The sequence below is a fragment of the Phaethon aethereus genome (genome assembly GCF_964289735.1).
Source record: "Phaethon aethereus genome assembly, chromosome: 7".
NCBI lineage: Eukaryota > Metazoa > Chordata > Aves > Phaethontiformes > Phaethontidae > Phaethon > Phaethon aethereus.
This window is the reverse complement of record NC_138583.1, coordinates 16306820-16322647: the sequence shown is the minus strand read 5'-3', so window position 1 is coordinate 16322647 and position 15828 is coordinate 16306820. Positions and strand designations below refer to the sequence as shown.

The window sequence follows — 15828 nt, the reverse complement described above, 5'->3', positions numbered from 1 at the left end:
AACAGAAGTGCTAGCACATCATTTAAAATCCAACACACCCCATCGTCAGTGGAATCAAATACACAGCAGGAATGGTTCCAGCTGATAGACACACAATGAAGTCATTGAAAATGAAAACATATTAATTATGTTCCTAAAGGTTAAGATAGTAATGGCTGAATTCTCTAATCCTGGAATAATATTAATGCCCCAAATCCATGCAGGAAAATTGTGTACCATTTAAAAAGTTGTGGAAGATTTAGTTCTGAATTCACTTATTTGTGTCTCACCCATGACTGACTCCACAGCATGGGGGGTGGCAGAGGGAAGAGCAGGAAGTGCAAGACAAAGGCAAAACCAGGGAGAATTATCAACAAAAAAAGATGTTCTTGGTCCAAACAAGCCACTTGCACTACATGAGCTAATTGTAAGAATAGACCATTTCTAAACTGCAGCTGTTATGTGCTTAAGCAAACCCTGCTGGGAGAACGGCTTTGTAGAACACCTCTGCTAACACAGACACACAGAGAGTCCTTAAATAGAGGAATTCAAAGAGCAGTGTTTGAGGGAAACCTTTTCTGCTTCCAAGTTTTCTTAAGCTTATTACAGGATGTGATCCTAGCTTGACACTCTGTCATAGGTTTCCCTTAAATGTTTTCTATTTTCATTATCTTTTTGCCTGTGTTAAATCAATGGAGGCTGAAGGCTCTGTGTGCGTGCGTGTGTTGGGGAATGAGTAAGGGGGGCTGAGGGGGAATTCTCAGGTTGTGTGATAGAAAATGATAGGTGTCAAAAAAAACCACAAATCACCTACTTTGGTCATGGTCGTTTTCTTTGTATAACAAATTTTTTTGGTTTGTCCCAGGGGACTAGTAAGATCACTCATATGGTAGTTAATTTTAGTTGTATCTTTCTCTACTCTTCTCTCTTCTTCTCCCTCTCCCAAATCCTCATCCGTGTGTCTCTGACACAAGACTGTTGCACCTGGGTTCCTAACTATATTAACTCCATTGTGTTGATGTGCTGAGTGCCCCTGATCCTGAACGTCTTTATGCTAAAACCCAAATCCTCCCAACAGCAAGGGGTTAATTGTCTGCTTTCAATGCACTTTAAAACTCTCGGCTCTTGGGAATGATGTTTCCATGAGGGTTGAATGTAATTACAAAATAATATAGGCACTCTGTCTTATTTTCAGTGAGTGATACTTAAGTCCTTGCTGTTGCTGCGGCATGTGGTTATATTTGGGCTCTTCCTTCAGCGTACTTGATGCAAGGTATTTGCAAATTTGAGCCTTTGGACTTTAAATGTTGTGCTGCTGCTTCTGTTCCTTATTCACTACAGATTATGTATAATTGATGACCTGCATTTACAGACATGGGTGGTATACAGATGTAAATGTTATTATAGCTTTTATATTTTATGTTCTCTCTGAAAGATCATTTTGTCTTTGAATAATACTCCTGTTCAGATTTTGGGGGGTTTATCTCTAAAAGAGAATATGAAATGGATATTGCACATCGTATATTTCTTAAAAGTAATTTGGAATTTTAGGGTATGGGATTGGTGGTGACTGATACACTGCCTGGATGAGATATATCCCTTTGAAAATAACAGCGCCAGTACATGCCTGCATCTGTCTAACCTCATAATTCACTTTCACATTGGGTTATGGATGTCTGCATTCAGTGAGTCTATCTTCCCTTTAGGTATTATTTCAGCCCTTTGAGATAATAAGGAAAGTTTAATTGCGTTGTTAATTGATTTTTTGCACAACATTATTACCTTGATTGATTGCAGAGTTGATGAAAATGTTAGACACAGGCAGTGTAAAGTATCAGCCCAGTAAGGAGTGGGAGCCTTGTGGAGAATAGATAACCTTGATGTTAAGAGCTATATCCTTCAGATATGTCTTCCCTTGACATATTGATGGCCCTTGAAAAGGGAAAAGCTGATTGTATGCAGAATGCAATCATTAAACCCACTTCAGTTGGCTGTTGATTAATTTGTTTTTTCCTGAAGGATCTAGTTAAAGAGAAGGCCTCACTAGTATCAACAGCAGCCATTTTCCAAGCTTCAGATTATTCTTAACCCTCTCCTAGAAGAAAGAAAAATGATACTGTCTTGGTTTAGACGGGCAAATTGTCTGAAAACATCCAGTCCAACTGCAATTTGGGGATTATAGCACTCACTTTACCCCGTTAACTACTGTTTCCTCTATGACCTCTCCTCCCTCCGTCTTCAGAATTCAGCTTCACCACAGCCACAGCTAGCAGAAAGTCACATTTGATGTTTTCTGAGCAAGGCCAGTGTCTGTTCTCAGCGGAGATGCCAACAGGGATGTCAAGCCTGTTTTGCCCAAAGATTGAAATACTTCAGTAGCACATAGCTGCTTCCCAGGAGCCTCTCTGAAAGGACCAGAGGGCTCACTGCACACACGTAAGTGGTTAAGCTTTCCTTATCCCTGAGAAGATCTTTCTTTATAATTTTTTGTTATTGCTTTTGAGATCTTTGAGGTCTTCAGTAGGGCAGTTATGCTGTGCATTGCTTCTGTCAGAGAGCACAAAGGAAGCTGTGGAAGTCAATGTGCCCAGTACTTACTCCTTTAGGACGGAGACTGCTCAGTGCAGCCCCAGGCTTAACAGCAGCAGCCATGTACCCTGCCGTTGGCCTTCCTGTGACAGGCGGAGCTTCCTTGGCCAAAAAATATTCTCTGGATTAAGGGACGGCTTCTGTCTTAAGCATTTTTTCCATTTGTATCAGCAAATGACTGAAGATACCAAAAATATTTATGCAGCTTTAACCAAGCAATTAAACGTCACAGAAACACAATGTGGTGGAGGCTTTACCCTTCAGTTAACCATTTAAAGGATATTTGGTAAAGTAGGAGGTAGCAGGTTATTGCTTCCTGTTTAGCTTGGTAGTCTCAAAGACAGTTGCTGTTAATTTGTGCTTGTGAGTGATACAGTGATCAGTGTTGTTTGATTGTTTGGCCAGATGTGTTTTATTAGGTCCAATGTGCACATTTGCCAGTTGGCTCCTTTTTAATATGGGGACACGTTAACTTACGACATAGTCAAGTCTGACAAATTTGAACCAGCCAAATAAGCGAGTAATATTTCAAGCTGTCAAAGCGGGTGAATACTGATTAACTGACACACTCCAAAAGCTCTCACCAATATCCGTGCTCCAGTGGAAAACGTTTACTAAGCATAATACCTGTTAGAAAGTCTTGGGTGCTTTGAGTAAACTTTAATGACTCTGACCCTAATGGAGGGGGTTTAATGCTCCTCTCTCGAGCTATTTCTTAGCCCCCTATCTTTTATCTTTAGCAAAAGCTTCCATAGATGCTAAAAGCGCACTTGTAAACTATGTTCTGCTGTCCACTGTGATTTAACCTTCAGCCTCCCTCTCATTAGCATGTTTTTAAAAGGAGGCTGAGGAAAGGGGAAAAGAGTTGAGGATAGGAAACAATGACAATGTTTTGGCACGCAGTACGGGAGACACTCAGTGTTTGGGAACTAGACTATGGCCAGTAAGTATTTAGCAATAGCGGATGGTGTTATATGCGATATAACATAGAACAAACTTCTGCTAAGATCCAAGCCCAGACTTAGTCCAGAGAATAAGTTATTTGCTGAACACTTCGGATGTTTGGATCCAGATGCATTTCTGATTTCATTTGGTGCTACATAGCAACAGCTATAGAAGAGAGAAAGGAGTTCACCAGTTGTGTGGGGTCCGGATGTGTCTTACAAAGTGCCAAATGCCTTCAGCTTCCACTGGAAATCAAGGGAATCCAGGGTCTTGTGGTATCAGCTTCTTAAAAAATGCTTTTTTTTTGTATTAGGAAGAATCACAGCAATCCTATCATTAACAATTAGTCAAATGTTTCCTTTGTTTCTGAGGAAGAGCTTATGGAAAGGAGCTAGTAATGGCAGGCAAAGAAGGTTCCCTTAACTGTATCATAATGTGACAGCAGCACTATTTCATTATGCTCTTTAATTTTATTTGAGAGACTTTCTTTCCCAGCTTTAAAAATAAAAAGCAACTTGTCTTTATTTCAGATGACTCTCTTGAGAAATTTCAAACCAGTTGAGCCAGACTGAATTTTGTACGGCCTTTTTTTTTTTCCTAATGTGAACTCCTCCAGCAGGAAAACATTTGAGATCCAAGAGCAAGTTTTACTCATGAGATGAGCCAAATTTATGTCTAAACTCTCCAGAAGGGCCCTGCTGCTCAAATTTTCTTCACATAAGAATTTGTAATTTTATTGGAATGCTTGCAGGCTTTCCGAACAATTATTCCAAAAGTTTGCTTTCTGCCCCATAAATCATGGTACATTTGCTTAATTCTATCACAGTTACTAAAAAAGCTTTAACTTCCCTCCTTTTCCCCCCTCGCATTTTACTGCTAATGCAGTCTGTGCATGGTTAAAGTTTGTGAAATACAATATAATTATACTCACGTTCTGTTTTCTTAATGACTCTGTCATTCTTTATGGTTTAACTCCGTTGCTGATTAATGTAAGTATTGTTATTAGAATGTAGCACAAAGTATACAGCAGCCTACAGAAATGCCATTTTTGCATATGTTAGCCAAATTAACTGAAAATCTTCTAATACGGTGACTGTACACTGAACAGCTGAACTTTAATATATGGTAGGGAAGGGATTTTACAACCTCCTTTTCCTCCACCACTCTGAATATATTAAAAGCGTCTCTTACATCACTTCAGTGATCGTACTGTTGCATTATCAAAAGTAATAGAAGGATCATTCAAAACAGCGCTAGTTTTTATTTTGTGAATGTGAAAGAATAACAAGTGCCACCCCAGCTGCACTGGGAGCCGATAGTGTAGATGGACAGTCACCTCCTCCCCACCATGCAACGTTCTGAGCCTTTTGTTCGGAGCACTACCCGGTGACATCCCTTTGTAGCCATCTGTACGCACAAACTGATGCTCGCTGAGATTAGCCCCCCAGAAGTCAGGCTTCTGGGCGAAAGGCTGAAAGCAGAGGTTGTATAAATACAGGCTTTGATCACGACAGAACAAGAAATCGGCTGCAAAACTAACAAACAGTATTGCTTTAATTGTCATATCGGAATATTTCGTTTGCTGGTGTGGTCCGATTTTTAGACAAATGCCTGCTGCCCTCTAGTGCTGATGCTCTCGGCTTGAAGCTGCCTGCCGGGCGGGAGGCCGGCGAGATGGGTCTCTCTTGGCCGGGAGTGGCTTCTTGCCTGCTTACCAAAATTGCTAGTCCAGTTGGGGGTATTTGGTCGTTAATAGAAAGCAGTTAAGCTCTTGTGATATTGCTTTAGAGATGAAGGGTATTCAACAGATGTAATCTGACTTGCATTGGATATTTACAGTAATTTGTTCTGCCTTTAGTCTACTACTTTTAGTTAGACCGTATACGACCAAATGAGATATATGAAGAAGTGTTTAAAAGACTAAAAGAACTGTGAACCCACACTCCCTTTCCTCCATCTCCCTCAAGGGTGTTCAATATATTCGAATTTAAGCATCGGTTCACCCATAATATCTGGCATGCTGATGCTTTCTCTGCACTTGGGTTTCTTTGACTGCAGTACCTAGCTGACTATACAATTTATGTTTCTGAGTATTTTAAAAAAAATCTGCTTGAGAATTTCAACACTTTCGACACGAAGTATTTCATCGTAAAGTCACCATTAATTCCATCCATGATGTTATTTGAGAGTACAGAAATGGTGAAGATGCAGTGAAGAGACAAAAGCATTTGTTTTGGGTTTTGGTGGGTTTTTTTGTTCGGTGCTCTTTGCTTCATTTTCACTAGAGACAGACAGCCCCCCAACATATTTTTCTGATGATGGTTACAAAAAGCATGGAAAGATTCCAAATAAATCCCAAGGGTGGGACTTTAAATTGTAACAATGATACCCAGAGGAGAATGGAACTGGTTAATGATTTAAAGTATTATGCCCTAAATGCTCCTATTTTAGCCAACAGTAGAGAATCTGTAGACAGCACATGCCCAGATCAAAGCTGATCATGTCAATGTCATTCAAGGAGGGAGATACCCTCCTTTCCCCCTTCTCTCCCCCCTACTCTTTTTTTAAACAAAGTATGACATCTGAGGAACAGTGTGTTGATTGTTCCACTGCCAGAATACGCATAATGGAAACATTAACTCCGAGATAACTTTTAATCTGTCAGCCTAATGGCTCCTTAATGTGTAGAGGGCTTTAAATGTATGTCAGCCAGGGCTGTATAAAGTAATATAGTTTGTGGCCTGAATGGATCTAGATGACTCCACACCATGACACAATACGGTTTATTATTAAGTATCAGCTCATCAGCTTATTCCCACGGACTTGGACAAGCTTCTCAATTTTCCAGTAACAGATTATGTGAGAAAAAGCTTGCAGTGCATTTTTTTTCTTTCTTTCTCCTTTTTTTTTCTTTTACTATTTCTTTTTTCCTTCCTGCCGCCTCCCCCCCCCCGCCCCCCAAATTACAAGTTTCATCCCCAGCTGCATTGGGAGCCCTGAAGTGTATTTACAGCAGGCTGCACTTTATCACACATCAGCTTGACTGCTAGTTTACACTGAACATTTATGCAGCTCCCTTGGCCCGGGATGCAAACTTCACATCTTTGTATTCCTATCACCTTCACTGCAAATTTTTTCAACATCCTCTCCCTGTTGACTGCTTTCCTTCCCCTCCCCTACTCTCGCTTCCCCACGTACTCCCCCTTTTCTTCCCCCCTTCCTACAAACAGGCCAGCGAGACTTGACATGTCACAGTACTTGTCTGTGCAGGATACTTGCAATAGTTCAGTGTCTTAGTTTGCCTGCTCTGATTCCTCTCAGCTCTAGCTTAGGTGTATAATTCCAACACCATTGCTGTAGACTGGATACAGATTTGATTTTGTGCCTTTCTGGTAATTTCTTTCAGACCGAAAGACCACCTTGTGCCCCCTACTGTAGGGTGTCCAGAGGAAAATATTACCACTTTTTGGCTTCCCTGTGCAGGCAGCAGAGCAAAGGGGTAATTAATCTGCCCTGAATGTGAAGGTTACCTTCCTTTAGTGTTGTTACCCACAGAGGGAGGGGAGAATCAGGATCAGCAGTTTGCTACTGGATGAATGTCCTCCTTCTCCAGGAAACCTGCAGGGGACCGCATTCCCTAATCTATGGGGACTTCTTTGGGAGTATTTGGGGACTACTCTGTGAGTATTGTGGCCACGGTGTGGGAATTCTGCTTTAGCCACAGTGAGCTCTGTCCTCAGCCTTCTCAGGCACAACCTGATCCCTTTATGCACTAAAGGGAGGAATTATGCATTATTTTTGCTGATATTTACTGTTCTCTTAAAAATAATTAGTTTATAACATAAGGGAAGTTAACATTTGTGCATTTGTTATTTAGCACTTGTGATTATTTTATGATGCTATTTCAGGGATTTTTTTGTTTGGTTTTGGTTTATTGCTACGATATTTCAGGTCTTTATAAGATAACTCTTCTACAGCCTTCAGCTGTAGCACAAACAAAGGCATTCACGTCCTTATCTGTTGTATGCTTCTCTTTCTGTTCCTCCCTCTGCTCTGATTGAAGGAGCCAAGGTCCTGTGTCTTGACTCCAACCTGGAGCATTCTGGAAGCTGTGGTTGCAAGAGATTTAATTGCAGTAGTCAGAGATCCCGTTGTTAGCAAGGACAACTGCAACTCTGCTGTTCTTTTCCTGTGTCACGTTGCAGTTTTTGAGCTCGAACTTCCCGATACTGACAGTGGTTTGTTTGCTGGGGCAGCGTGAAAGTGGTCCTCTCTGAATTCCATACTTGGCTGCTTTTGTGAGAGCTTAGTGACCCAGGTGATTCTTTACACCTTTTCTTATCTTCTAAGTGATCTTCTCAGATTTCTGTGTCAGAGGGTTCATAGGCTGGATCATATTCAATCAAAACAATTGTTCTGTTCTACCAGAAGTCAACGCGAAGTACAGAAAGTCTGTCTGTAATTCCTTCCCTTCTTGTCCTATAAGTTTATAGTTTTAAATTTTTGGTTAAATTTGGTCTATTTTACAGAACATGGACCAACAACATAACTCAACAAGCATTCTCTTCCACTTTTGGCTCTAACAGATTCTCAAAAGTAACGGCTTTCTTGTTTCTATTGTTCTTGTTTATAAATGTATTTCTACATAAACAACTGTGAAGGCCCAACTGTAAATAAATAGACTGAAAGTTAAAGCAGATGAAAGAACCTTAGAAAACTGACTTGGACAAACCCTCAAAATTTTTTGGAAAAAAAAAATCCTTTTTTTTTTTTTTTTTTTTTCATTTGTAAAGTATCTCCCTGATGCTACAGCCACAAGACTCAGGAGAACTAAAAGTACACTACCTGGGTCCAAGTAAATGCTCTGGTTTGGTTTTTTTTTCCTATTGCTGTTAGATACTCAGGATCTCTCCTCTGTCTCTCCCCCTCCTCTTCTCTCACCCTGTCCCAGGTCCCCACCCTTGCCTGCTGTGAAGCTTTGCTTGGATCTGTGCTCCCCAAATTGCAAGCTGATTTGGCTGAATGTCAGGCTAATGTTTTTTTGGTTTTGGTTTGGTTTTTGGGGTTGGTTTTTAGTGTTTTGTTTCAGTGTGGTGTTTTTTTTTTTTTTTAATGATTCATTGAGGATTACAAAGCAAATATTTCAAAGGAGCATGTCTGGAAATATTCTGATACTTTTTACAGCATTCAGTTGCTTGAACGTTCTTAATGGTGAATATAAAATAGATACCTCAGGTACAATTAGATGGAGTGATTATTTAAAAAAACAAACAACCAACTAAAATGATTGTGAGAGTGTCTATATAATTTAATTCTCCTGATTTAACAGAAAAAAATAACCTGCGTGCTACTGAAGGTGAGAGAATTAGACTCCTAATTTCTTGAAAATTTCTAGTATTTGATTTCTCATAGAAAGTCAAAGTGAAATTGAAAATAAGTTGTCAACTAGACAACCAGAAAAAGTTGTTAGAATTTCAATGCAGATAAATATAAAAAGTTACTAAACTCCTGTACAAAAGGATTTTTAGTTTCAAATTAGCTTTACTTATCCTTTAGATTAGAAGGTTTTTAAGAGTTTTAAATTAATTCAATTGATGGAGGTGTGTTGCCTAACTCAGTAGCATTGTAGACTTGAAAGTGTTTGAAGATAGGTATTTATTCTCTTCTAAATGTTGTAGGTAGGGAATTATTTTCCTTTAAAGGAAATTTATATTAATATTTAAGGGAATTTTGCAACTTCTGTTCATTAATTGTAGAAAACACCCAAGTGCCGATGCAAAAAATGATAATGGTATTGATATTTCATCCTGAAGGGTCTCGAAACAATTTACAGATTGGTAGTATAACCACACTGAAATGCACCCATCTTCTTGGTGGAACATGGCAGCTGTTTAATAGCCCATAGCAAAACTATACAACAGCAGGTTGTGGAAAAAGAGATGAATATGGATCAAATACAAATTGGCAGTGAAGTGTTTAGGTACTGTACTCAAAGTTACACCAAGTGGAATTCCTCTAGAATATTGAGTCTGTGTATGAAGTGTTACACTTTATCTGACCACAGCTCGTAGTACGAGGACCGGTGGTTAGCCCACATGTGAAAGACAGGCAGAGGACTGTATGCGGAAATGTAATCCCTGATGTGTACTGTAGACCAATGTGTTTGACAAACAAATTTAATTGTGAATACTTTGCTGTTTGCACTTGCAGAGGGGTTTATTAAAAACATTTGATGTTATAATGAATGCCTCAGGGGGATCTCGGGCAGATGTGGCAATAGATTTTGATGGGCGTAGCAAAAGTTTTGGCTTGACTACTTAGTTTTAGTAATTAGTTCTTAAAGAAAACTGAGTGCTACTGGAAAAGGCTGTGTTGCTAACAGCTGCCCCAGCTGTGATGGCCGAGAGGTCCTTTTTTATGGATGTAGAGCATTCAATTTCTAGGAAAAAGAGCAAACCAAAAAGGCAACAAGATGCTACCAGACAACAATTGCCTTAGGCCGCTGTTGGCCCGAGATGAATTTTGACTTGTGACTGAGGCTGTAGGATCTATAGGTCTAGCACATCCCATTGCAACTTCTTTTTACAATTTTCTGTATAATACATCAAGATCTGCTAACTTTTTTTTACTCTAGGAAAGTGTGTGGAGGTCTGACTGCACCATTGCTCTCTGCAACACATGCCCAATTTAAAGGGAGCAAACATGACTTTAACAATTTTTCATGTGCTTTAGTATGCATGTATGTATTTATTTATTTATTTGGATAATTGGGTTTTCCCTCAGCTAAGGAAAAGCTGGTGTTGCTGACATTACAATGTGTTTGTGAAGAAAGACTGATACCACAACACATGCAAGCAACTGCAAGGTCATTAGTTACCCAGCATAATTAGAACATCCATTCCTAAGGGGCAAAACATTTAAAAGATAAAGAGTGAATTTAAAAATTATTCTTCCCAATGCATTTTTTTCATAATTATATTTTTAACAGCTTGTGGTGATGGTAGAAGCAGCTACTTAAGAAAAATTAGAAGCCTCATTCGGGGAAGATGATCCCTCAAGAGACCTTGTGTTGTCATTTCTTAAGAACCGCAAGCAGAAACCTCATTCAGGTTGCTGTGTGTTGTTTTGATGTATAGGGGGTATAGCGAGCTTATTATGGCCAATGCTGGATATTTTAATTAAAAAGTAACACAACAGCCACAGACATATTGTTTCCCACTTACTCCTCCCCTTGTCTGTGTGCAAAAACGCAAGCAAGCTCCTGCCCCTGAACGGCAAGGAGTGAGTATCGTAGCAGGTAGGCAGGAGAGAAGCAGTAGGTTTCCTAAATTCACGTGTGACATATCTTAGCATCAAAATTCTCGTCGCAGCACGCAAGCCTTTCGTAGTTTTCCGAGTTTCCCGTGGTTGCCAAAGGGAGGTGGGAAATGGAGAGGGAAAACAAAACAAAAGAACAACCAGTCACCGCATTTAATTTATGAGCGAGATTATTGTTTTACAAATAACCTTCATGATAAACAAAGTCTCATGGCAACATTTTCAGCTGTGCGTTTACCAAGGCTCTCCGAGCGGCTTGTGTAATACGCCTGGCAATCGAATCACAGCTGTGCGCCGGGGTAGGGAGTCTCTGCGGAGACAACACTTCCTTAATTTAAACAATTGTAGGCTGCAGGAGTTCAAAAATTTCAGCTGACTTTAACTGTCACTAGCCCAAGCACCTTTATCCCCAGGCGAGCAGCAGCAGCTGGATTTCATTTCCTGCTGCCAGGCTGTCCGACATCTTTGCTGAACATCCCGGGAACTGAGCGTCTTTACTTTAAGGATTTTATTCAAGGTGACAGCTCCTCACACTTTAGCGTTCAGATCACCTCAAGTAGCTGAGATATCAGTGAAAATGAGAGCACTTCTCCAGCAAACTCCAAATTTAGATTGACTGAGGTTATCCTTAGGCCTCTAGGCCCAGCCTCCATGACGGCACAGGCCTGCCAGTAACTTTAAAACTATGCCGGAGTTTGTAATGATGTCTGGGGAGAAATATTCTGCCGGAGCACTGGAGGATACTATAAGCGATAGGAAATGATGTCAGATTTAGTTAGGGCTGGAGTCAGTGTTAGAATATACTTGGCATAATATGGCACCGGTATCTCTGTCAGCATCTCTGTTTTCTGTCACCGCACACAATCCCGGGCCTGTCTGTAGCCCTGACAGTGTCTTTTCAGATCAGGTTATTGCCGGCTCGGAGCCTGGCTCCGCGCAGCGCCACACAGCCCCCTTTGTTTGAAGTCTGCCCTTTTGTCATTAATGCACTTGATGTCTATTTAAATCTGACGGTGAACGCAGTATCTGTTTTCCTGTCAAGAGATCATTGACAATATTAATACCTCATGTCCGTGCCTCATTTTCTAAGCGCTGACACCTAGCTACAGTCTCCAGCATTCATCAAACAGCACTCTCTCACCAGCGTCTCTATAAACAGTCTTGCTTCCAGTCCTTAAGAAACGCGGCAGACCTCAAACAGGGCTTTTATCAACGCCAGGGAAAAAGGAGTCTGAAGAACGCCATTAATAAGTTGTTCGTATCCTTTACATTTATAGCTCTAAACGGCCTTGTTACCAGCCTAATGCCTGCTGCGGTTTGACTCGGAATATCATCTGGTTAGTGGGAAAAAAAACTTGCTTTTCGTTAGACACTTGTTTAGGAATGATAATATCATCCCTTGAACGTGGAAACTGCTCCACCAGTGAAATTGTTGACATGGAAATTATTGAAGAACGCTCCGAGGAGGAGGGGAAAGGGATCAGGCACTGCACCATATAGTCCCCATTTGTGTTATCCTGAGGAGGAATGTGTTTTTCACAAGAAGTGACGGGCCTATCATTTCCCCCCCCCACCCCCCCGTAGGAATGTGTTACTATCCTGATGTCTTAGAAGAAAAGGAGACCGTGGGTTAACATTAGTCCTGCACAGCCCATGCCTTCCAAGGCTTTAGTTGCTTGTCTGACACACAGCATACTGGAAAAAGAGATGCAGGGTATAAAAGCTTGCATACTGAATGCACACTGCAGCTGCGCGCAGTATTGCCAGGACTGTGTGAGTCCTGGAAAGCTTAATACACCAATGAATTGAGGATCTGCTCCTCCCCCATCTCTACCCTTTATGTAAGGCAGTGTTTGTCTCCTCTGGGCTAGGTTATGCTTGCCCTTTCGGGGCTGAGCTAGGTACTCCGGTGATTGCTATGTTAAGAGACTCCCAATGCAGAGGAGACCCTCTCACCTTCCTCCTGTGCATGGGAGATGACTTTAATTTGACTATACATGCTTGGGGGCACAAAGAACAACTCTGCTAGTAAAATTTAGCATCTTTGAGGATGTTCACAGGTGGGATGTGACTGTGAACTTACGCTTTCACATACCACTTAGTACCACCAGAGGGGATGCTTTTGAATGAGGTAGTGAGATCTGCAGGTATGTATGTCTCACCCACAGCAGCTAAGGCTTCCTCGGGCATCTTGCACTCCCTGAGAATAATGTGCCCTGTCTCCCAAAAGCAGTGTTCTGGCTAATTTTTGAAAGCATCCCCTATGTACCAATATTTAGCATAATTCATAATTGCATCTTGCTTATGGGATGTTGTTTGGAGAGCTACTTTGGAAATGTTTTTACTACGTGTTTATTTCTCTTGTCTGGGAAAAATGCTGGGGTCTGGAGGACTAACTGTTAGGAAGCCCCAAGTTCTAGCCCGTGTCTGTTGATGACTTCCCATGTGGATTTCAGCAGGTCACTTCAGTTCTCTGCCACTGCAAAGCAGAGACGGCTTTAGGAGCTTGCAGGATGATTTTGTGAAGGTTTGAGAGGTTTTTTCCTAGATCCGCATTAAACTGTAACTATTTGCTGCTTTTTTCTTTTTGGTTCTAATCATTAGGGAAACCCTGTAAACATGTAGTAGGGAGAGTACAAAATGTGGCTTCAGCACAGTCTTTCTGTTTTTCAAAAGTGGAAGAGAGGAGCTGTGATTTAAAATGCAGTGTATGATGTTTCAGTGTGATGTCACTCCATTTTTTAAGACACTAGTGAATGTGTGTTTAACAGGAGAGGTCAGGCAGGTATTTGAACGTATGTTCTCCTGGTGGATTAAAAACTACCGATTGAAACGTTAATAATGAGTATTTCAAATGCACAAACTTTCTCTTGCAGGACGAGAGAAAACTGTTCCCTTCCCTCCTTCAAATTTCCCTAGTTATGTGCTTTGTTTACGTGTTATGCCACTGCTGTCCTAATTGTAACTAATTTCCTTTTTATTGTAGGCATTTTGGGAAAATGCCGCTACATTTACTATGGAAAACATTCCGAGGGCAACAGATTCATCCGGGACGACCAGCTATGAAACACAGTGTTGATTTGTACCTCTTCAATCCCTCCACATAAGAAGCACAAATTGCATCTAAATTTTAAGCGTGTAACTAAAGTCCTCTAGTGCCTTCTGCTGACTTTGCCAAGCCTGTCAAGATCATCCTTCTATCCTAGTCTGAGTAGTCACATAGAGATTGACGCGGTTGCCTTTAAGCAGGTCCCATCCACCAGCGTGACAGACAGCTGCCGCCGAGCACCCAGCCTGACAGGAGGAGCACGGTGATGGATTGCCTGGTCCGATTGCTGCTCGCAGAAGAGCAGGGGTCACACCTGGGGCTTCAGTGAGCATGCTCCATCAGTCAGCGCCTTAGCAAAAGCAGCGCGTTTATCTCCAGCTTGCCTGTAGAGCGAAAGTGGCTGGTGATATCAAAGTGTTTATAAAAGAGAGAGGCTATAATTTCAGATGAAAAAGCCCTTATCTGTTCTTATTTTTTTCTCTGTGAATTAAGTGCTTGTGTTTCTATCATCTCATACATGCTTACAAGAATCCTTTCACAGTGGCTTTTTTGGTTTGGTGTCTCCCCCCCACCTCCCACATGAGGGTAGACAGATTATTTTTTTTCTTTCTGCTGGGAAAAAAAAAATATATCCTGAAAATATTTCAGCCATGCAAAGTACTATCAATTTGTATATTTGTTTATATGCAAGGCAAAACGATTTAAGCAATTTTGCAGACAAACAAAATTTGCTAAATCTTAAATTACATCTCAACCTTTACTGACTCTGACCTTCAGAAATGCGATCATTTTTTAATACTGTAGAGTACTTGCAGAGCTTAACTGTATATACTTGGAAGAAGCCTTCAGTTGTGATATCGACAGTGCATATTATTCCCGGTTTATTGCACAAAACATTTTTAACTTGTACAGAGATTACATCTAGAATTAAATGCTTAAATTTGGAAAGAAAAAAGTGCTTAAAAAGGGTGATATAAAATAAAATTGGCACCAGATGGGTGTGATTATTCAGAGGGGAAAAAAGTCAATAGAAGTAACTGGTGGAATTAACATAATTAACAGCTTTACTAATTTGTTATAGAGACAAGTTCTGATTAATTCCTTTTGATGGCTATGTAAGAAAGGCTATTGTCATATTTTCAGTGGAAAAAATAAGAATGCATGGCATATCTCCTGCTTTTCTGATAAACAGGTTGGACGTATTTAGAGTCATGAACTTATTACTGTGAAAAAAAATCCCAATACTTCGTGCATATATTGTGTTAAATGCTACTAGGTACAGTGAGATTGGCCAAGGACTATGCAAAAATTCTGACCTCTGGGCTCTTCCAAACCCATGCTTATTGGTCCCAGTTGAGAGGCATCACTCTCTGGCTGTTCTTGGCTTGTTTGAAATTAATTAGTGGTCTTTATTCACTTTCCTGGTTGAAAAAATGTCAGTTTTTAGAAGTTGCCTATTTTCGGGGACTGTTGTCAGCTAGTCTTGCAGGCGGACGTGAACTGGATATTGAAGCCAATTGTGAAATGAGGTTTGACTGATCAAAAAGAATGAGACACTGGCGGAGTGACAAAGGAAAGCTTGCTGCTGTTGAACGCTTTAGGCCTTACGCAGTAAGTGGAAGTCTTCACTCACTCTAAAAGTCGATAATAAATCTTTAACAGATACTTAAAATCGGTGATGAACATAGAACAATCCAGTTCACACCACCTCTGGTTCAAATTGAGATCTGAGCTGTTTACCATGCAAATTGGTGTCTGGAAAGCAGGTTTCGGCCACTTGTAACGCCTCTACTAATGTCATACGTGGCTACAAATGAAATGCCAACTCACGTTAGGAGTCCTAGGAGATATTGGATAAAGGAAAACTACCCGCCTCTCTCTTTTAATAAAAAATATCATTAGAAATATTTAGGGCGCTTGTAATCTCTCTTGGCTACCAAAAAACCAGC

General features: G+C 40.7%; 1 protein-coding gene across 1 annotated transcript in view; it reads left to right on the top strand.

Annotated features, from left to right (window-relative positions):
* The window catches only part of LRMDA (leucine rich melanocyte differentiation associated), a gene marked incomplete at both ends in the record, with an annotated part of 684290 nt that extends 670394 nt beyond the window's left edge, over positions 1 to 13896 (top strand). Inside the window, 1 exon segment of the mRNA XM_082002385.1 lies at positions 13817 to 13896. Coding sequence (XP_081858511.1) covers positions 13817 to 13896 — 80 coding nt within the window.
* Positions 13897 to 15828: the final 1932 nt, after the last annotated feature.